The sequence below is a fragment of the Loxodonta africana genome, chromosome X (genome assembly GCF_030014295.1).
Source record: "Loxodonta africana isolate mLoxAfr1 chromosome X, mLoxAfr1.hap2, whole genome shotgun sequence".
Lineage (NCBI taxonomy): Eukaryota > Metazoa > Chordata > Mammalia > Proboscidea > Elephantidae > Loxodonta > Loxodonta africana.
Window position 1 is genome coordinate 145,528,110 of NC_087369.1, and position 24,599 is coordinate 145,552,708.

General features: G+C 36.7%; 1 protein-coding gene across 11 annotated transcripts in view; it reads right to left on the reverse strand.

Annotated features, from left to right (window-relative positions):
* THOC2 (THO complex subunit 2) overlaps positions 1-24,599 on the reverse strand; it is a 114,595-nt gene that overhangs the window by 34,392 nt on the left and 55,604 nt on the right. For all 11 annotated transcript variants that reach the window (XR_010319648.1, XM_064277550.1, XM_023553850.2 and 8 more), the window contains exons 12-19: positions 23,976-24,171; positions 8,217-8,258; positions 7,401-7,531; positions 7,200-7,301; positions 4,852-4,936; positions 3,898-3,991; positions 3,233-3,313; positions 1,544-1,640 (exon numbers count right to left, since the gene is read on the reverse strand). Coding sequence is in view for 10 of the 11 variants with exons in the window: in XM_064277550.1 (XP_064133620.1) it covers positions 1,544-1,640; positions 3,233-3,313; positions 3,898-3,991; positions 4,852-4,936; positions 7,200-7,301; positions 7,401-7,531; positions 8,217-8,258; positions 23,976-24,171 (828 nt within the window). In the remaining variant the exon portion in view is untranslated. The remainder of the gene's footprint in view (positions 1-1,543; positions 1,641-3,232; positions 3,314-3,897; positions 3,992-4,851; positions 4,937-7,199; positions 7,302-7,400; positions 7,532-8,216; positions 8,259-23,975; positions 24,172-24,599) is intronic.

A 24,599-nucleotide genomic window follows, 5' to 3' on the forward strand; every position in this document is an offset into this window, starting at 1 on the left:
CCTGTCAAGAATTACATAGATAATGCTTGCTTAGACCACCAGACTTTTTTTGTTTGTTTTTTACAGAAAGCTTTTAAAAACAATTTCTAGTTCTTTGATTCTAATCAGTCTACTGCTGATGAATTTAATATACATACTAATTCAAACATTAATCACTGATACTGGCCCAGAATAAACTAATAAAATTCAGTATTTATAAAGAAAAGAGGATGTCATCCAAAAGATATGCAAACGGCCATTTAAGATACAACTAGTGGTCTCTACTTCTATGGAGCAAAAGAGAATAAAGGAAATCAAAGGCTCAAAGAAGAAACTAATCCACGGGATTAACAGCCCACACGAACCACAGTCTCTTCTAATCTGAGACAAGCAGGACTAGATGGTGCCCAGCTACCACTACCGACCTTTCTGACCAGAGACACAATGGAAGAAAAATGTAGAACAAAACTTAAATTCTAAAAAAAAAAAAAAAAAGTCCAGACCTACTGGACTGATACAGACTAGACGAACTCCCAAGACTTATCGCCCTAAAATAACAACCTTTGAACGTGGAATTGAAGCTATTTCTGCAGTTCACCTTTCCGCCAAAGAATAAATTGGCTTATAAAATTAACAGTATCAACCATGAGTGATGTTCTTAAACAATAAACCATATGAGACCAAAAGGTCAACATTTACCCAAAAGCAAAGATGAGAAGGCAAGGAGGGGAAGAGAAGCTAAATCAATGGAGACAGAATAAACAGAATGGAAATAATGAGAATGTTGACACATTGTAAAAATTGTAACCAATGGCATGGAGCAGTTTGTATACTGATTGTTAACCAAAAAAAACCCACTGGCATCCAGTTGATTCCAACTCATAGCGACCCTATAGGACAGAGAACTGCCCCATACGGTTTCCAAGGAGCACCTGATGAATTTGAACTGTCAACTTTTTGGTTAGCAGCTGCCACCAGGGTTTCCTCACAAATTGTTAATGGGGAACCTAATTTGCTGTGTAAACTTTCACCTAAAACATAATAATATTTTTAAGTATGCAATTCATACATATCTCTGAAGTTCAAATTCAAAAATTAACTGTTTTACAGGTACCATATACACCCTCAAAATTAATAAACACTCTCCTACCAAATACTCAATTTAAAGGTCAATCACTGTCTAGTAACATAATCAATAATGCAATATGTTCTGTCATGAGAGGACATACAACAAAATATTCCTATTAAAAAGGATCGCCCATTTACTCAAAAGCCTAGCAGATAGGCAAAATGAGTTAAAGTGTCTTTTTGGTGAATTATACATATAGCCGAATAATAAAATTACTTCTGTAAAAAAAAAGTGTTCATATTTTAGCAGAGTTTGTATTAAATTATAATTTCTTTTAATTAAAGAATTTCATGTAAATAAGTGAGCAACTATTCTACTTGAGCATACAACCAATCAAGAAGTAGCCTTTCAGGATAATAGCAATCTTACATTCCCAATACCATCAGATGTATTCTAATTATTGAATTCTATTTATATACAGTTTACTATGAATACCTTTTGCCTGCCTTTAGCTGATTGGCGACATATTGAAGAAGACCAGCAAGATCAATTGGGTATTTACGAAAAACTGCACCGCAGAAACTAGCCAGACCTATATGAAATTTAAAAAATGAGATTACTAACAGTTCATAAAACAGAAAACACAACATTAAGTGTCAACTAACATTAGTGTTCAACTAACAAAATATCTAAAACAAATAAAAGTAGGAATGAATAATTGTATTGTTGATGCCACTGAATGGGGTTTTATAATTAATAATAATAGGTAACATTTGCTGAGCCAAGCACTGTACTGGGCATTTTACATTATCTCATTTAATCCTCACAACCACCATCTTAGGTTCATAGAAACCTATCGACGAGGCGGATTAGGAACAAACATGTCAAGTAAGTTGCTCATGGTCACATAGCTAGTATGAGGTAGAAAAGTAATTCAAAGCTATGCCGCATGACTCCAGAAGCTGTGACATTAAATAGGACACAACAAAATCTTACCAATTACTCAGTAAAGTTAAATAAACAACAAAACACCCCCTCAAATGTTTGAGTCAAGAAAGAAAATATCTTTTTATCTAGGAACATGCGCCTTGGGTAGGGGCAAGGAGACAGGTAAAGATCGCCAGACCGAAGGCAGACAAAAGACCGATTTTAACCAATAGTCCTTTATCCTGAGTAGGGAGGAAACCCCAGTCAAGACAAAAGGAAGGGATCCCAGTAAAGTCAAGCAGATCTGTAGCCTACTGAACAATTATTTGCTAAGAACCTAAATGACAATGGACAAAACACACATCCTGCCCTCAAGGAGTTTATTGTCTAGTGGGTGATACAGAAAAGTAAAATGAAATAACTATAGTGAGTATAGAGTATCATGGGAATACAGAGGAGGAGAACTGAATTCAAACTTGTGGGTGGGAAGCATAACAGGGAAAGCTTTCTGAAGGAAGTGACCTCTAAGGTGAAATCTGGTGAACGAGTAGAAAATAAAGTGCAGGGAGATAAGTGGGCAAGGAAGGGCATTTCACGTAAAAGGAATGACATGTGCAAAGGGCCAGGGAAAGTACGAGAAGTATTACTGGAGCCTAGAATATTGGGGAAGGGGGGAAAGATGAGGCTAAAACAGTGAGTAGGGACTTGATGCCAAAATAACTTACTTGTATGACTTATTAAAGATTTCAAACTTTAAAGGGCAACAGGGAGCCACTGAAAGACTCAGCTATCAGACATGACAGGTTAAAAGAAAACAGAGAACTAGCTGCCGGAAACCAAAGGTACAAGAAGTAAAAAGAAACAAGTCTAAGTTTTTTGTTAAACAACCAAGTTTTTGTTCTTGTAAGATGAACAGAACCTCAGGATAAAAGGGAAAGAAGGGAGACTAGTTCCCTTAAGGTCAACTCCTCTAAAGTCATAGTTAAAAAAGAAGAGGAGCTTCATCTCCCCAGTCATGCTTACCTGAATTCTATCACAACCAATACCAGCCTCTTGAGTTGGAAAAATGACTAAATACTATATAAACCTGCTTACACACCCAGGGGCTGGATACTCTGTCAAACAATCACAGTGGCAAGAGATTCTCAACAGCTGACAAATAGGCTCTTAAAAGTCTCTAAGCATAGGTAATGAAATATACAGTGTAGCAGTTACCAGAGACAGTAATTTCACCTTTGGAAAAATAAAAACACTTACTCTGAAGCCAGCTTGAGATGGTTGTGTCATCATGTTTCATTCTCTCCTTTTCTGGATTAGCTAAAGCTTCAATGATACAATCTTGCATTCATTAAGAACAAAATTTATGTCACTATGTCTCTAGCAAAGACCCTTAAAACAAAAAGTATGCTACATCTTGGAAAAAATAAAACATCTGCTTCACGTTATTACAAACTACTGAAAAATACACTCATTTTAGTACCAACTTTTCTTTAGCCTCATTCCCATCTTTCAATGAGCAAGACACATTCTACTTTATCAAGGTGTTTGGTACAGTGGTTAAAGTGCTCAGTGGCTAACCAAAAGGTCAATGATTCAGACCCACCAGCTGCTCCATGGGAGAAAGATGTGGAAGTCTGCTTCCGTAGAGATTTACAGCCTTGGAAACCCTATGGGGTAGCTCTACTCTGTCCTATAGGGTCGCTATGAGTTGGAATTGACTCAATAGCAGTGGGTTTGGTTTCGTTTTGGTATATACAACACAAAGACACACGCATTCTCTCCCTCTCTCTTTTGAGAGAAAAAGATGACTGGTCAAACTTCAAAATCAGCCATGTGAATCCACCTCAGGTAGTTACAAAAATAAAATGTTCACCTCTTAGATCTATGAAATGTGAAATATATGCATTACTTTGAAAGGATACAGGCCAAGACATCATAATTTAATGAAGTGAGGTATTTCAATGAATCTACTACAGGTGTTATTAAGTTATCATACTTCTGTATTTGTGACAAGATCTGGAAGACAACAAAAAAGAACAGATGGTATTAATCAAAGGACTTGTACTGTGCTAAGTAAGTAACGGCTACACTTTCTACTTTTCAAAATAAAGGAACCGTGTTTATAACTAAAGTGGTTTTCTTCCATTTTGTATTCATATAAACCCACTGTTCTTATCATTGCCTCAGAGGTTATTTTCTTAGGCTACATTTTCCAATTAGGAAATAATTCTAGAAAGTCTACTAAACTTGGCTTTTGGAATTATAAAGGCTAGTCTCATCACAAAGGTTTTAGAAATCTTCCTAAAGTGAAAGTAATAGTGCTATATCTGAATCACAATGAAACGCTATTCAAATGTTTCTAAAAACAGAAATCAACCAATAATTTATCTTGCTATCAGAATGCAGTAAACAAGATTAACATCAGACTGTTTATAATAGTAACAATGTTACATAGTAGGAGCCCCAGTGGTGCAGCGGTTAAAGCACAGGGCTCCTAACCAAAAGGTCAGCGATTTGAATCCACCAGCTGCTCCTCAGGAGAAAGATGTGGCAGACTGCTTCTGTAAAGATTTGCAGCCTTGGAAACCCTACGGGGCAGTTCTGCTCTGTTCTATAGGGTCACTATGAGTCGGAATCAACTCGACAGCAGCAGGCGGGTGATGGTGGGTTAAAAAAAAATAGTACTAGAAAATTGTATTAATATATTAAATATATTGTGTACTAAGTTTTGTTTTTAGCATAATCATACAATGTTTCCTTTGCTAAAGGTTCTCCCCCTAAAACTACCATTTTTAAAATATGTCATTCCCTTCCTGCCTGCTAATTTGATACAAAAAGAAAACATCCCTTAAAATGATATTAATCTCCAAACATACATAATCAAACAAAATGGTTGGATTGCTGTGGCTCAACTTCCCAATTTGTCTTCCGGAAGGTTTCACATTTTCCTTGGTTAGACGCCTACGAGGGGAGAAAAAGGTGACAGGGTTTATCTTAAGTAACTTTCCTCATAATGTTGATAGCTTTGTTACATTATGGGAGAAAAAAAATTATCTCCCATATATCCAAAATAGATACATACAAACCACCACATTCCTCATATTCCTTACCACAGGACTTAGGCTATTTTGGTTAGGCATTCTCCCAGAGGGTTATTGAGAGTTTATATAAAATGCTTAATATTTATAAAATACACATTCTCATTTTATAGTAATACGCTAAATAAGCATTAAAACTCACTATACAAGTTTTTTTTATACAAGTTCTTATTACAGTAAATCATAAGAAGTGCTTCTTTATCAGTTTAGGGATTAAGATATCAAATTTGGTATTAATGCAATGAAATACCGCATGGCATCTGCCTCAGTGACCCTAACAGAACAATAGCTAATGCTGTACTTCTCGATACAGAAAGTTCTCATATTCAAAGAAAACAACTTTACAGAAATCAATTCTATTCCTTTCTTTCCTCCGCTCAGTGTTCTTTTACCAACATTCTGGAGACACATGTCAATGAAATGCTTATCGTTCAAAACAATTACTACACAGAATCCTGAACTTTTCTGATGAAATTATTACATAACAAATCCAGAAGCTTGAAAACATTAGAAGTGATAGGAAAGAAGTTTTCTAGAATGCAAATGTAATGGAGCAAATTCCAAATTCAATTTATACGTCAAGGAACTATATTCCATTCTGGAAGTGACAAACTTGATACATTACCTTAAGAAGCTTCTTATGACAAAACTGACCCATCAATCAAAATTATGCCATCACCAACTGCTTTCCTTTCCCATCCTCCATGGCCCAGATTCTTTTTTCACAGGGAAGAGAGACCACCAGTTTTTAAACTTTGTCTACACTCTGTTCTACCTTCAAACTTACCACCACCTCTCCTTATTCCCAACCCTACTATTTCAGGTATCCCTCCCACTTGCCAAGGCTAACCCTCCCCTCCAAACCTCCACACCCTGAAGGGAAAAACAAACACACAAAAATAAAACAAATATTTTCTTGATTATGTCTTCCTACCACCTGAGTATGGTATCTGGCATATGAAACACCACAAGCAATAAGGATTCATGGAATGGATTACTGAAGGCCCAGTAGAAAACTCACATTTTAAACAGTATTCAAAACTTATATTATATAATTATACAAGTGATAAATTAATACATTCCATTCTCAATGTAAAAAAGTTCAAGCAATACCAAAATCATGTTGTTCAAGACTAGTGAACGTTATAGCTTACAAACGTAACGAAAATCTGAGTACATTAAATACTCTGCACATATTCTTCTGTGGTAAATTGTATTTTTAATTAATTTATTTATTCACTCATCATGCGCCTACTATATGCCAGGCAAGGTGCTAAGCACTAAGGATACAAGGATGAGTAAGAATAGCTCCAACTCTCAAGCTCAGTCCAGCTGGGAAGAAAGATTTAAAACCATTTTTTAAATTTCTAGATAATTAAATAAAAATAGTAAATTACAGAACAGTACCTGTTATATGCTATCAATAGTACAAATGGGGGCGAATACACTAGTATTGCCTTGTATATGCATTAAAAAATATCTGGAAGAATAAAGAAGAAACTAAGCAGTGGTTACTTTTCTCCCTTGCAGGGACTAAATGGATGGGTGAAGAGGTGGTGTAAACATATCTCAACTGATACTAACCTAAAGTACGCAGCTTTCGTAATTAAATTTCAAATAGTCTACCGGAAAGTAAAACTAACATCACTCTCATGTTAATAACATGAAAAAACAAAATACCCAAACGAAAAAAAAAAAAAAACAGAAATTTCTCAAAAGTTTGACTCCTTGTGGAGATGTGCATAATTCCATTAGATCCTCCTAACAGATAAAACAGCTTTATTAAAATAACTTCCAGCAGAAAAAATTCCTAGAACATTGACTACTTTGCGCAAACTATTAAATGCATTATGCACACTGAGCAAAGGCGACAGCATATATGTATGCATAAGAAGTATTTTCATTAGATTTTATACCTATACAAATATGACAACTATTAAAACATTAATTAGAAGTCAAAATGAGCTAAAACCACAAAAACTGATAGTTCACCTGGAATATACAATCAGTGATAGCATTAGCAAACATTCATGGACTTCCTCAAAATCAAGGCAGACTTAAAGCTAGCTGAAAGAAAGTAAAATCAGATCCAGATATAATTTAGGTTAATATGCAGAAAAACTTACTTCATGATATATTTGGCTCTGTCTATTGTTTGAGCTTTAACTTTTACTAAAAGTGGGTGACTGTTATAAGTTTCATTCTTCCACTGGCCATACAGACGATATCTTAAAAAAGGAAGATGAAGAATTAGAAAAAGTGTTAAACAATTAAAGGTTAATACACTAGAACTAACGGTACTTAAAAATATGAAAATAATTATTTACCTATGCTGATATGGAAATGTTTTAAACATTCCCCATAGTTCCTCAGACATACAAGCATTGCAGTCCATCAAAGAAAGAGATGGAAGTAGTACCTGGTCAGTAATGCTAAGCAAACAGCTAAGGATAACTTCCTAAGAAGAAAGGGAGAGAAATTATTTCAGTAAGAGGTAATTGCCTATGCACATTCATCTTCCCCCACACACGATATAAACTGACAGCAGCGTTGGATAAACTGCCATTCCGTCTCATAACATACGATATCTAATTCCCCCACTCTATTTTTTTTTATCACTATCCTTTTCATAATGCTTATTTGTGTTTCCCCAGAAGAGCAAATCTAAGGAGCCTCGATGGCACAGTGGTTAAAGCGCTCAGCTGCTGAACTAAAAGAGCAGTGGTTCAAACCCACCAGGCACTACACAGGAGAAAGAATTTTTTCTCTGCTTCCATAAAGATTTACAGCCTTGGAAACCCTATGGGACAGTTTTATTCTGTCCTATACGGTTACTATGAGTCGGAATCAACTCAATGGCAATGGGTTTTTGGGGGGATACCGAACAAGGTGAGGGCAGGAAAAGGGTAGCAAGAGTATGTGGAACTTTTACACCTCTTTCTTCTTCAACATGTTAATCCTCAAAAAAAAGGAAGTTGTTAATCTTAAAAGGTAACTCTGTACAATCTACCAGAAGTTATAATCAGCATACAAAGTATAAAATAATTATTCACACATGTGATTAAAGCTTCTTCACATAAAATCTGCAGTCTGCTGTACTTAGACAAACATTAGACACATACTGGATTTTTCTAGTCTCTTACCGTTTTCTCTCTATCTTCTTGTTTGCTTCCATCAGACTGAAACTAAAATTTAAAAAAATACTATAAATAAAATGCAAAAAGGTTAAGCTGATGCTATCAAAATTTAGTTTCTCCTTTGAAAAAAAATTTAACTTGCACGTGTTTGTGAATTGTTTCCTTACTTTTTACACACATACAGATTTTAAATATAGCCAATGTTACTAAATTTTTTATTTCATCCGTATTGCTAACCTCCAAATCATTCTTGACATCCATGAATTTTAAATATGAATTTGATAAGCCAATTCTTTTAACCTCATTATTGCAATCCAAAGCATCCTGAAACTGATCTAAGTATTTATCATAAAATTGTAGCTAGCACCGTAACTTAGTTGTAATGCATTTTTCCACCCAGAGGTTTCAGTTTTCCCCCTACTAAAAAAAAAAAAATTTTCCCCCCTACAGAGTTAGAAAAATCAAATACTAAAGCAACAACAAAAAAACACAAATTAAACACGAAGAAATTTAAAGCTTTGTTTTAATTCACCACTACTGAAGTCCTCATTGAAAAATAGGCTCAAGATATTAATAACATTGCTGACAAAGATAAAACCATTGCCTAACTTGGACAAACTGAATGAAAAGGCCTGGGTCCAGATAATTAACATCTATGATTTGCAGGTGGGTCGCCTACAATGCTATGTTTGAATATGTTCTGTGTTCATCCAAAATGAAATAGTAATACTTGTATGTGTACACGCGGAGTGGGTTGTGCAGAGGCCAAAAGGACAACTGAAGCATTGATAACTATCTAGACTTCTAAGAAGGATTTAGCTCAATACCAAGTAAGGGAAGGGGAAAAGCTAATAGACAGCTAACAAAGTTTCTTATTTTCTCGGCAAATAAGGGTATTTTGTATGTGTTTTCATGCTTGAGTAATTTAATGGGTGTTACCAAGGGAAGTCTAACTTCTGTACATCATTTTTACGTAAGACCAATTCAGAAGAAAATTCTATCTCTTGGGCTTACCATGTTACCTTGATTGGAAAACATATAAAAGGTATAGTTCCCTCTCACAGAAACAATTATTAAGCCAGGTTAGGGAGGATGGCCCGGCAGAAAAAAAGCTAAATAGGTTTGTTTTGGGGGGGTTTTCCTTTGGGGGGGGCAACTCTAGCAGCACATTGGGTACACTGGGAAGCAGAAATAAGGGTATGCCACAGCTCCTGTCTGCAAGGGAGATGAGAAGGCAGAGGGAGACAGAAACTGGCTGAATGGACACGGGGAATACAGGGTGGAGAGAAGGAGTGTGCTATCACATTAGGGGAAGAACAACTAGGAGTATATAGCAAGGTATATATAAATTTTTGTATGAGAGACTGACGACTTGTAAACTTTCACTTAAAGCACAATTAAAAATTAAAAAAAGAAATGAGTATGCCATAATTGGAAGACCTAGGTTTATAGAATACTATTTTGGAGATAGAAGCAGTTAAGCTACTCCTTCCCTGGTATACTATGATTCAAATAAACCTAATAAAGCTATACACATAGTTTTCTCTATAATAATAAAATATTTTCTTAGTTACTAAGCTGTTCTAATTCCTTTAAGGTACATGTATGAGTTTCTAATGCCTACATGCCAATTATTTAGATTTCAAAAACAGGAAGATTTGAAAAGGAGAAAGAAATATGGAAAGCAAAATGAAACCATCTAGAAGAATAATAAGAAACCTTTCTATCAAAGGCTAATTATCGCAAGGATGAACAAAAATAAATCAAGAGGTACACATAGGTAAAGGTAACCTTCCGACTCACTTTAGGCTTTCTGTTTGTGTGTTTAACTTAATTCGCTTTTAAATTTAGCATAAATAATATAAAACTCTCCTTTCCCATAGTACAATACTAAAAGTTTTATTGAATGACCAGGCTAGGAGGAAATGGGGAGAAAGAAATTGGGGGGGTCGGGGGGGAGACAGACAGACATTCATTCATTTATTGACCAGGTGCCAAGGCACTGGGAATTCAAAGACGAAACGGACAGTTCCTACCTCTGAAGAGCTGACATCTCTTGGAGATAAAAACTGTACTTGCCAATGTACTGTTAGGAACTGACTTTTTAAGCTTGGAATAAAACTGGGCACTCACAGAGAGAGTGGAGGGACGGAGCAGGCTGTCTCATTAGGCAGAGAGCAATTGGGAGTATGTAGCAAAGTGTATATAAGTTTTTTGTGTGAGAGACTGACTTGATTTGTAAACTTTCAGTTAAAGCACAATAAAAATTAAAAAAAAAAAAACTGGGCACTCACAATTATGCCTGGACAGGCCATCAGCTGAATGGCCCAATGCAGGTTTCAATCTTGCCCCTTAAAGATTGAGCAATTGACTGGGCCGCGCAATAGTACTGGGCACAAAAAGAATGTTGGTCTATCAAGAGGGAGGCTTTTGAAGAGTTGAGGAATAAACACTAGGAAAAGTTGTAAATATAACTAAAGTATTGTTATTAATTACTTATTTTTAGTATCTCTAACTCATGAACATTTCAAATGCTTCTTTAGACTACACATTATCTCAGAAAATACTTAAGATTTGTGACTAGATTGCAACCTGAAGCAATATCTATGTAAATTAAGGCACTATTTTCACCTTTCTTATTCTTACTAACCACCATTTATGGTGTACTCACTATGTGCCACGTACTAGGCTAAGAACTTCATATATATTATCTCATTTACGTCTTAAACCTACTTTATAAGGAAAATCTTTTTGCTGGAAAGGATCGAAATAAGACCATTAAAATAACTAAGACATTGGAAAATATAACCTATAAAAGTTAAAGGAACATGAGCTTACAAGCCTGGAGAAAGGTAACTAAATCACCTTTCACTGCTTTGGAGAAAAGAGTATCATTCAATCAGAAGCCCTTAAAACTTTATAAAAGCACTTAGAAATAACCAGTAATGTCAATACTATATCATTTGTGAAAACTCAGGAAAAGATACTAGATAAAAATGTACTATCTCGTGCAACATTTCATTTTTGGTCAATACAAATCCACGCTAGGAGCCCTGGTGGCGCAACGGTTAAAGCTAAGACTGCTAAACCAAAAGGTTGGCAGTTGGCAGTTGGAATCCACCCGCCGCTCCTTGGAATCCCCATAGGGCAGTTCTATTCTGTCCTTCCACTTCGCTAGGACTCAGAACTGGCTTGCAGCCAACAGGTTTGGTTTTTTTTGTTTGTTTACACGCAGGATGATGATAAGCACTGGTTCTTGCTTTTTATTCCAGTGCAATTAATGGCACAATCTTTCAATCTCAAAAGAGTTCTGGTTGAGTCAATAAGTCACATGGTTTCCCTATCACATGGGTAGCATTCACAGTGCAAACACAGTATATTTGGGAGGTAATCCTAGAAACCACCCATAGAAAATTATCCCTGTGAGTAACCTGGAGCTTAATCTCACTGGGGATCCTGAGAGTCTGTGTAGAAATACATCTCAGGGTTACTCCATCTCAGGGGCAAGATAGCTGGTAGTTACACACACAATTCCTGTCATTCAGTGGTTGAGAACTAGAGGAGAGGGGTGTGATTAGTTTTCGCTCTCCAGCAATGCAGGCTCCCAAGCAAAGATACAGGTACCAGCAGTTGGAAATTAGGCTGGGACACACTGAAATGGTAAGTACCTGGTATAGGGGCCAAAGAGAAAGAAGTGGAAACTGATAGCATCTGCTACGCTCTGCGTAAACAAATAGCCAAAGCTCTAAAAGGTAAGCATTTTCACAAATGTTTTCAAATGTAACCACTCCTTTGCAGACTTTTAGTTTTGTTTTTTGTTGTTGTTGTTTTTTGTTTTTTCCCCCTGAAATCGAACTTCAATTTCAAAAACAAAGCCTTTGGGGGAAGAGACAGAGGGTTCAATCAATTTTTTACAGTGTGCATTTCGTCCACACTAAAAATGCTATGTACTTTTCTTGTAAAAAGTATACTTTTAAAAATTATATTTGTACATAAAGTCTACATATGCCTATTAACAGACTGAGTAAATGCCTATCTTCTATATTTATATACCTCTCAGCTAAAAAGCATAGCTAACAGGAAAAATGTTAATTAATTAAGGTCCTATTTGTAATTTATTACCTTAGCTATGATTCCACACCTTGATTAGAATTGTTACATGAAGATATTCAGTAATAGCTAAGGTGACCTTAGTTCAAACTAATTATTATAGGTGACAATATAAGCGCAAATACACTAAATGCCCTAATAGTTCTTCCTTGTTCAGGCTCATTAAATAGCAAGAGTGTTTTATTTTAAACTTGGCCCTCAACTTTAGAGTTCCTCATTTGCTTTTGTATAAGACCTAGAAAATACATAGGGGAGCTTAACAAATGGTGCCAATAATAGCAGTATCTGTCTCTATTTAGAACATAAGAACTATAATGCAACATTTTGATTGTTTTTAAAATATTCTAACAAAATTTGTTTCCACTTAAAATGGAGAACAGATACACCCGTAACTACCCTTCACCAGTTCACTCACAAAACCCCAGCAATAAAAATTTTCTTTATTTGTTACTAATTTATAATATAAAATATAACAAACATCTGATTATCGCTAAAAAGTAGTCAAAAGAATTATGTTCGAGGGAAATGAAGCTGCTACTTTAAAGAAGCATCTAATATTTAAAGACAGAAAATAGACAGTATATTAATACTTTAAAACAAATTATCAAAAGTTTAGTAAAGCAATAACTTACTTTGATCTTAAGAATTCATGACTACTCATTTTTTTCTTTACTCTCTGTAGTGTATTACCTAATTAATACTTAGACATATCTCATTTGATCCTCATAGCAACCCCAGAAACTATTTAAGGCAATTATTACCACCACCCTTCTCTGGCTTAGAAAAGTGACTGGCTTAAGATCACATAACTAGAAAATAAATAGCAGCTTGTCCTAATGAAACCAGTTAGCGTAACGATCGACTGTTAACCCTCTAATTACTTTGTCTGGGGGACAGCCTTAAACGAACACTTTTTGTGGGCAAGTTAGGTTCTAAACTCACTGCATAAGACAGAAATTATATATACTCACAATTACCCTTGAAAATCCATTAAATCATCCATAAAGTATACAGATACACAATCTCTCAATTAAGCCAATAAAGACTGTATTTGTTTCCCTCTAGCATTAGAAGAAATCACTGTTAATTCACTTGAACATAAGTTGAGGTGACTGGCTTGAATTTCGGGGTCATGTCACTTGAAAACACATAACTTTAAATACCAGGCTCACCCACTCAATGTGGTGAGAGACCCTAGAAGAGATCTGAGAAACTGAACCAAATTGAAGGGGGAAAAAATGCCTCCAAACTCTACCCTTACTCTTTGGGCATGCACACTCACTGAGTATTTTGATGGTAAAAGTGTGGCTACATTCACACAAATTAAGCACAAGTATGGTGCAACTCCACTGTTCTTGAACTCCATACTTCCATCCAAAAGGAAAATTAATTTTGACCTCTAACCTACACAACCAGAGTAGATCTTCAATTTCATAAAGAAACAAATGGAGTAAAACAGGATTACAGACTCTCCCTGTCATGGATTGAATTGTGCCCCCCAAAAATACGTGTATCAATTTGGCTAGTCCACTGACTCCCAGTATTGTGTGACTGTCCACCATTTTATCTGATGAGATTTTCCTATGTGTTGTAAACCCTGCCTCTAAGATGCTGATGAGATGGCATTAGCTGCAGTTTTGTTAATGAGGCAGGACTCAATCTACAAGATTAGGTTGTATCATAAATCAATCTCTTGAGATATAAAAGAGAGAAGCAAGCAGATAGACAGGGAGATCTCATACCACCAAGAAAGCAGCGCCAGGAGCAGAGCGCGTCCTTTGGACCCGGGGTTCCTGCACAGAGAAGCTCCTAGTCCAGGGAAAGATTGATGACAAGGACATTCCTCCAGAACCAACAGAGAAAGCCTTTCCCTGGAGCCAATACCCTAAATTTGGACTTGTAGCCTACTAAACTGTGAGAGAATAAACTTCTGTTTGTTGAAGCCATCCATCTGTGGTTATTTCTGCTATAACAGCTCTAGATGACTAAGATATTCCCTTCCCTAACAGCTGATGAAAAATGAAAAGTAGTAAACATTGGCCCCAAAACTCTAAAGCAACTGGTTCATAAACCAGAGTTTTGGAACCACTGGCCTCAGGTACACTCTCCCCCTAGACATCCAAAGTTTTATTATGAAAAATTTCAAATATTCACAAGAGCTGAAAGAATAGTACTCTCAACACCTAAATACATACCTTCTAGATTCAGCAACTGACATTTCACTTTTTTTGTTTTTGGCTGATCAAAAACAACATTGCAGACGTGACACTTTACCTCAAAATAATTCAGTATGCATCTCTTCAGAATAAGGACATTCTTCTATCCTACCACAATATCATTATCATACCTATTTCCTAATATCATCCAGTACTCAGATTAAGGTATATTTTGACCATCTGGCTCCAGGTTTTTCTAAACTTTATCTGTGAATCAATTGAGAGCACTCTGACTTTGCCAAGGGCCAATATATGAAGCAGCCATATACAGTCACCATGTTGTGCATGATGAATGTAATTACTTTCACTGAACGGTACAAGAAAGAATGGCAGAAATGGCAAATGCTTTGTTATACATATATATTTTTACAACAATAAGAAGAAACAGCCATACAAAGAACCCACCCAGACAAGTGAATTCAGATGACAAAGTGAAGCATAAACCCAGAATCTCTCTCCCCTAGTTCCTAATACAATGAACAAACTTTTGGTTGTTTTTTTTTTTTAATGTCCAAAACTCACCACCGACAACAAAGCCAGAAAAGAGGAACCTATGCCATTAACTTCAAAAACTAGTGACCAGAAACAAGACCCATACCTCACACCATGCACAAAATCTAACTCAAAATGGATCAAAGGCCTAAATACAAAATCTAAAACAATACAGATCATGGGAGAAAAAATAGGGACAACACTAGGAGCCCTAATACATGGCATAAACAGTATACAAAACATTGCTTACAATGCAGAAGAGAAACTCGATAACTGAGAGCTCCTAAAAATCAAACACCTATGCTCATCCAAAGACTTCACCAAAAGAGTAAAAACATTACCTACAGACTGGGAAAAAGTTTTTAGCTACGACATTTCCGATCAGTGCCTAATCTCTAAAATCTACATGATACTGCAAAAACTCAACTACAAAAAGACAAATAACCCAATTAAAAAATGGGCAAAAGATATGAACAGACACTTCACCAAAGAAGACACTGAGGAAGCCAATAGATACATGAGGAAATGCTCACGATCATTAGCCATTAGAGAAATGCAAATCAAAACTACAATGAGATTCCATCTCATTCCAACGAGGCCGGCATTAATCCAAAAAACATGAAACAAATGCTGGAGAGGTTGTGCAAAGACTGGAACACTAACATATTGCTGGTGGGGATGTAAAATGGTACAACCACTTTGGAAACCAATTTGGCGCTTCCTTAAAAACTTAGAAATAGAACTACCATTGGATCTAGCAATCCCACTCCTTGGGATATATCCTAGAGAAATAAGAGCCTTTACACAAACAGATATATCCACACCCATGTTCACTGTAGCACTGTTTACAATAGCAAAAACACGGAAGCAACCAAGGTATCCATCAACAGATAAATAGATAAATTATGGTATATTCACACAATGGAATACTACACATCGATAAAAAACAATGATGAATTTGTGAAACATTTCATTAGTTGAGTGAAATTAGTCAGTGGCAAAAGGACAAATATTGTATGAGACCACTGTTATAAGAACTCAAGAAATAGTTTAAACAGAGAAGAAAATAATCTTGGATGGTTACGAGTAGGGAGGGAGGGAGGGAGGGAGGGAGGGAGGGAGGGAGTGGGTTTTCACTAATTAGATAATAGATAAGAAATATTTTAGGTGAAGGGAAAGACAACACACAATACAGGACAGGTCAGCACAACTGGACTAAACCAAAAGCAAAGAAGTTTCCTGAATAAACTGAATGCTTCAAAGGCCAGCTTAGCAGGGGCGGGGGGTTGGGGACCATGGTTTCAGGGGACATCTAAGTCAACTGGCATAATAAAATCTATTAAGAAAACATTCTGCATCCCACTTTGTGAGAGTGGCATCTGGAGTCTTAAACACTAGCAAGCGGCCATCTAAGATGCATCAACTGATCTCAACCCACCTGGATCAAAGGAGAATGAAGAACACCAAGGACACAAGGTGATTATGAGCCCAAGAGACAGAAATGGCCACATGAACCAGCGACTACATCATCCTGAGACCAGAAGAACTAGATGGTGCCCAGCTACAACCCACAACTGCCCTGACAGGGAGCACAACAGAGAACCCCCAAGGGAGCAGGAGAGCAGTGGGATGCAGACCCCAAATTCTAGTAAAAAGACCAGACTTAATGGTCTGACTGAGACCAGAAGGACCCTGGAGGTCGTGGTCCCCAGACCTTCTGAGAAACAAACCATTCTCAAAGCCAACTCTTCAGACAGGGATTGGACTGGGCTATAAGACAGAAAATGATACAGTGAGGAGTGAGCTTCTTGGCTCAAGTAGACACATGAGACTATGTGGACAGTTCCTCTCTGGAGGGGAGATGAGAAGGCAGAGGGGGACAGGAGCTGGCTGAATGGACACGAGGAATACAGGGTGGAGAGAAGGTGTATGCTGTCTCTTTAGAGACAGAGCAACTAGGAGTATATAAATTTTTGTATGAAAGCCTGACTTGATTTGTAAACTTTCACTTAAAGCACAACAAAAAAAAAATTTTTTTAAATAAGTAGTGACCAAACCAATTGGCATGACACAGTTCATAAATATATTACTCTACACTCTAGTTTGGTGAGTAGCCCCTGGGGTCTTAAAAGCTTGTGAGCATCCATCTAAGATACAACTATTGGTCTCTACTCATCTGGAGCAAAAGAGGAAGAAGGAAGCCAAAGACTCAAAGAAGAAACCAGTCTGGCTACCACTAACAACCTTTCTGACCAGGGACACAACAGATGGTCCCGGAAAGAATGGAAGGAAAATGCAAAACAAACCTCATATTCCTAAAAAAGGCCAGACTTACTGGACTGGCAGAGAGACACTAGAGGAACTCTCGAGACCGTCACCCTGAGATATCGTTTAAGTTTGGAACTGAACCCACTCCCAGAGGTCACGTTTCAGCCAAATAATAAACTGGCTCATAAAATAAACAATATCACCCATAAGTACTGTGTTCCTTTTAAATAATCATCTATATGAGAACAAACAGTCAATATTTACCCTAAAGCAAAGATGAGAAGGGGGGACAGGGAAGCTAGATTAATGGAAACAGAACAACCAGAATGGAGATCATGGGAATGCTAACACATTGTGAAAAATGTAACCAATGACAGTGAGCAATATGTACAGAAATTATTAAACGGGAACTTAATTTTTCTGTGTAAACGTTCACCAAAAATGCAATTTAAAAAAAATCGCCTACATGAGACCAAACAGTCAACAATTACATTAAAACAAAGATGAGAATGTAAAATCAAAACCAAACCCTTTGCTGTCAAGTCGGTTCCGACTTATAGCAAATAAAGTTAACAAATCTGTTGCTGTCAAGTCCATTCCAACTCACAGCAACCCTACAGGACAGAGCGGAACTGTCTCACAGGGTTTCCAAGGAGTGCCTGTTGGATTCAACCTGTCAACCTTTTGGTTAGCAGCCATAGCACTTAACCAGTATGCCACCAGGGTTTCCAATGAAGAAGGTAAATCAACAACAACAAAAAAAAAGAAGGTAAGTCAACAAAATCCGGGCAACTAGATTAATGGAAACGGAGGAACCAGAATGGAAGTAATGAAAATGTTTACATGTCATGAAGAATGTAGCCAATGTCACTGAACAATCTGTGTAGTAATTGTTGAATAGGAACCTAAACTGCTGTGTAAAACTCTACCAAAAACACAATAAAATATTATTAAAAAAAAATAGCGACCAAGGCAAAAATAAATACAAGATTCTGGTACAGTACAGTATGGCTCCTGTCCCCACTCCAATCCCCAGAAGTAGTATTCGATGAAGAAGGTAAACAAAACAAAACCAAACCCACCGCCATCAAGTCGATTCCAACTCATAGCAACCCTATAGGACAGAGTAGAACTGCCCCATAGAGTTTTCAAGGAGCACCTGGTAGATTCGAACTGCCAACCTCTTGGTTAGCAGCCGTAGCACTTAACCACTATGCCACCAGGGCTTCCAATGAAGAAGGTAAATCAACAACAAAAGAAAAAAATGAAGAAGCTAAATCAACAACAAAAAAAAAATGAAGAAGGTAAATCAAAATCCTCCCAAATTTTCTCATGAATACCTTCCAGTTAGGCGATGTAGCCTGCAGGGTAAGTAGGCAGCCCAAGAAAAACCCCTGCAAGCAGAAGCCCAGGAGGACACTGACAAAGGGAGAACCAGCTGCCAAGGCCTGCTGTCTTACAAGGCGGGCCTAGTATAGGGTTCAGAAAAGAAAACAGAAGTGAGGTCCTAAATAAGGGCTATACTTATCCTCAGCTGAGTTCATTCACTCCCCTTCTAAAGAACAGAAGACTGAAAACAGAACCCAATACTCAAATTGTAGCTTGGCTGCGGGGGGCGGGGGGAAGTCTGGCCATAAATAAGGTGGAAAGGGTGTGAGGATTCACTCACATTCTGTCAGAAAGAATAAAAGATCTGAACAGAGCTGTTCACATTAAGATGAAAAGAAATGTTGTGGCAACTATGGAAACACAGATGGCCAAAAGCGGGGGAGGGGGAAGAAAAGCATATAAAAGTCAAATGAATTTAGTATGGAAGAAAGTACAATACAAAGGACAGAGGCATGTTCTTCACAAGTAACTATATGAAGTCATAGGAAATTTAAGAATGAACTGAAAACAAAAAAACAAAGAGATGAGATGAAAAGACAGACTGCTAGAGATAAAACACAAAAACACTACTAATACAGATACAATGCAAAACAGCAAGGTATTTCAAGAATCGCAAAATTTCAGACCAAAACAAAAACCAAACAAAACTCGTTGCCGTCGATTTGATTCTGATTCATAGAGACTCTATAGGACAGAGTAGGACTGCCCCATAGGGTTTCCAAGGCTGTAAATCTTTACAGAAGCAGACTGCCACATCTTTCTCCCAGGGAGCAGCTGGTGGGCTCAAACCACCAACCTTTCGGTTTGCAGTGGAGCATTTAGGCACCTAAAATTTCAGACATGCTACATTTGTGTAGACAGTACAGCATGGTGATTTTGAGCTTGGTCTCTGAAGCCAAATTGCCTGGACTGAAATTGCAGCTCTGTGCAATACTAGCTCTATTACCTGGGATACGTTACTTAACCTATAACACAAAAGGTGGTATGGTAAGGATTAAATGAGCTAATTCAAGTGAAGCACTTAGAATAGGGTCTGGCACAGAGTAAGCACTCAATTAATTTGAACTAACATCGTAAACAATTTCATCCATTAACATCAACTGGATGCAAAAAAGCACCAAGGCAAACAGATACTTGTATACCAATGTTCACTGCAGCATTATTCACAATAGTCAAAAGGTGGAAACAACCCAAGTGCCCATTAACAGATGAGTGAACAAACTGTGATATATACAATGGAATACTATGCAACTATAAAGAGAAATTAAGTTCTGATAACACTATATCAATAAGTAAACCTTGAAAATATTATGCAAAGCAAAATAAACCAGTCACAAAAGGACAAATGTTGTATGATCACACTTACATGAAATATCCAGAATAGGCAAACGCATAGAGACAAAAGATGATTAGTGGTTACGGGGCGGGGGGGGTGGTGGTGAGGAAGGGAGGAATAGGGAGTTCTTGTTTAAGAAGCACTGACTTTCTGTTTGTGGTGATAAAAAACTTTGGGAAACAGTAATGATGACTGTACAACATGGTTAATCTAACTAATGTCACTGAAATGTACACTTTAAAACGGTTGGGATGGCTTATTTTTTGTTATATATATTTTACCACAATAAAATTTTTTTAAAAAACCAAGGAATTCATGTATGTAGGTGCTATCAAAAACATTTAAGTATGTCAAATGAGTATGCTAAAGCTATGCTCTACAACAAAAGAAAATGTTAAAGATAACAAAATGTTATCTGTTCACAGAGAAGTATTCTATAGAGCCCTTCCCTTTTTAAGCCTGGGGAAAAAAAAAAAACTGTTAGTCAACTAGAACAACTGTGCTCAAATTTTGGTCTCTGCAGCAGCAACATCAGTTTCACCCAGGAACTTGTCAGAAACACAAATTTTCAGGCCCCACTCCAGACCTACTAAATCACAAACTCTGAGGATGGGGCCCAACAATCTGTGTTTTAACAAGCACTCCAGGTGATGTGCGTGCTGAAGTTTCAAAATCACTGTACTAGAAAGTTAGTCCTATACTAGAGTACATACCTCAAATTTAGGAAACGTATATATAAAAATTAATATACATGATTAAAGAAATAAACGATTATAAATAACTACAGGCTGGACAACTATCCTGTAAAGTGATATTTGGTATAAGCATATAAGTTACTTCTTTAAAATACGAATTACTTATATATACAAGGAACCCCAAACTTACTAGTGAGATCTGTTACAGACATTTCGGTATAAATAATTTGGAATGACAGTCATGTTCCCCCATTAGAAGCAATCTTAAAAACCTGGTTAAATTCCTAGCTAGGCCACAAAAGCCTTTTAAACCTATAAACACAGAACAAATGGTTTGTTGTGGTGAAATATTTATACAGGCAAAAACGAACCAAAATTCTAACTCAGATCAGGCAGATTCCTTCCCATACTGGCCCAAGTGGTTAAAAGAAACCTTTTTTTTTTCTCTTCCCTTCCCCCTTTCTACCTCTGCAAGTCTCTACTCAGACTGAAGTTGGGGCAGGAATCAAGCACAACTGGGACAGAACCAAGGTATAGGGGGGCTGCAATAGAGATGGAGGGAAGGGATGGCTGAGAGCTCTAGCACTTCTGTAACAGGGCAACAATATTTTATATGCATAGGACTTCCATAAGTTGGATGTCTGGTCTCTTGTTGACAAGTTCATGATACAGCCAAAGAAAGAATTTCAGAACAGGAAATTTGAACAATAAGATTTTCAGTTAACAAGAACTGCATTAGTGGGTGAAATTATTATGAGAGCAGGCTATTTACACAGTCTCAAAGTATCTCCCCACAAGATACATATTAACAACAAAGGAAAAACTAGTAACTTTAGAAGAGGGAAATCTGACAGTCATCACCTTAAACAAGTAATCGAAGTTAACGTTACCAAAAATGGTACAAACTGCCATCACGTGCCTCTTACTATAACGCCCTGGAAAAGACACAACCATTTTGTTCTTTGAGCAGGCACTGGTGGCACAAATGGCTAAGCACTCAGCTACTAACCAAAACGTTGGCGGTTCAAATTCACCCAGAGGCACCTTAGAAGAGAGACCTGGCTATCTACTTCCAAAAGATCCAAGCCACCGAAAACCCCATGGAGCACACTTCTACTCTGAAACACATGGGGCCACCATGAGTCGGAAGTGACTCGACAGCAACTGGTTTGGTTTGGTTTTAGGTAACATGATTCATTCTTTTCTGACTATAAGGATCAACCCAGGGAAATGTCATTATATTTCCTTTTTATATGAATGCATGTGTTATATAATAAATGATACACATAATAGTAATAAACTAACAGATTGTTTTAGAGTACCTTTACCCAGCATAAATTTGCAGCTAAGTATTAAAAGCCAAGTCAAATATTTCAGGTGTGGAGTGAAATCAACAACAGCTGTTTAGTTTTTCTATGTGATTACTGTTGTCTAGAATTAAAATTAGATAAAATTACCAAAACACTGGACAAACCTGCATTCGTGGTTATAACAACTTCTAGATATTCTTCTGGCTATCTTACTTTATAATTGAGAAGAAATTGTGTATTATTCTTTTCAGCTTCAAGACCTCGGGTGGGCAAAGGTTTCTTAGAACACAAAAGGCAAAACATAAAAGAAAAATACTGCTAAATTGGAATTAGTCAAAAATTAAAATTTCTGCCTTTTCAAAGACAGTTAACAAAATTAGAAGGCAAACCAGATTGAGAAAATTTTTGCAAATTATCTGAGAAAGTTTTTGTGTCTAGAATATAAAAAAGAACACTTACAATTCAATAACAAAAAAGAAAATAACCCAATTAAAAACTGGGCAAGAGATCTGAACAGATCCTTCACTAAAGATGATTGCAAATGGCAGATAAACACATGAAAAGATGCTCAGTATCCCTAGTCATCAGGGAAATGTAACTTAAAAGCACAATGAGATACTACTACACACACCCACTAGAATGACTAAAATGTGAAAGACTGTCAACACCAAGTGTTGGTGAGGATGTGGAGTAACTGGAACTCTGATTCACTGCTCCTAGGGATGTAAAATTGCACAGACACTTTGGACTAGTGTGGCAATTTCTTACATAGTTAAACATACACTTATCCATATGAACCAGCAATCCAACTCCTAAACAAAAACCTACGCCCTCCACCCACAAAAGACTTGTACAAGAACATTCATAGCAATTTTATTTATAATACCTCCAACTAGAAACAAACCAAATGTCCATCAACTGCTGAATGAATAAACAAGCATTGGTATATCTATAATATGAAATATTACTCAGCAATACAAAGGAACTACTGACACAAGCAACAACTCAGATGAATATCAAAAGCACTGTTAGTGGAAGAAGCCAGACACAAAAGCGTACCATACATACTATGCAATTCCATTTATATGACATTGTAGAAATAGCAAAACTATAGTGACAGAAAGCGTATCAGTGGTTGCCAGGACCCAGCAATTGGAGGCAGGGAATTAACTGCAAAGGGACACAAAAGAACTCTACCAGGGTGGTCAAAATATTCTATTATTATTATTGTGTTGGTAGACACACAACTGTATATATACATTTGTCAAAACTCATCAAACTGCACACTTAAAATTGGCAAAGTTTATTGTAAATTATACCTCAAAGCTGATTTTAAAAAAATAGCACAAATGGTTACCCGTGGGGAGTGGTAGTAACTGGAAGGGAGTACCAGGCAACTCTGGGATGTTGGTACTGTTCTATTTCTTGACCTGGGTGGTAGGCACCAGGGGGTTAGTTTGTGAAAAGTTGCTGAGCTGTACAATTATGATTTATGTACTGTTCTCTATACATATTTTACTTTAATAAAAAGTTTACTTAAAAACATAAAAGAATGCATCCTCAATATTCTACAGTTGAAGGGGCTTCATATAAATAATGATGATGATTCAAAATTGCAGCCAAGACAAAAATAACCGATCAGAAGAAACTCAACTTAAAAGAACACTAAGTTACCACTAATTACAAGGGGATTCGAAAAAGAAATCACTTGTTCAAAGGTAATTTGTCACTTTCGTATGTGGAGGACCTGACCACCTAGATTATGAGCTATATTTGGGTTATGTATTTGGTTAGGACACACGGAGTTTCCCCAAACCTTACCCAGCATAGTATTTTCTTAAATTAGGTTCGCTCTATTTTTCTGTCTAGAGTTATTCACAACACAAATATACTCAGAACATTTCCATTTCAAAATTTAGTTTTCTGCCTGGAAGAAAAATCTTACTAACCTCCTTCATAAATGACTTGCCTATGCGAACCACTTTTGCAAATAAAATGGGATCGTGAGAAAGGTGAGGACCAAGATAACAGAACATATGGAATACGTCCCTTCTCAAATCTTCAAAGTTCTCTGCTTGTTTTGGTGCTCTCTTGTTTTGCAAAGCAGTAACAGGTGAGCCTTTAGCACCTTTAGGAACTCCAACTCTATAAAAAGAAGTAAAATGTATATGTATTATACAACACCTACCATTTTAACACCATCATCTTAGTAAATAAAGCTTTTCTTGCTCATATTTGCTTTCTATATTTCAATTCTGCCTCAATTTATTACATGAGATAATTCTCAACCAGTAGAAAATGCAAAAACAATATTGACTAGAAAAATTAGAGCTTAGAGAATGTTTCAAATTAACTGCATAAGAAAAGGAAATCAGAGAAATGAAGATTTCAAGTAACATTTAACATAGATCATAAACATGGCCAGTATCAGGAATATGGATATGGGAATGAGGAACAAGAGATGGATCTCAGAGACACTAGAAGGTAAAACAGAAAAATACGAATATAACAACACTGATTCAAGTCAATAAACATTTCTGAATCTGGGTTCCACTACCTAGACTGAGTGTGAG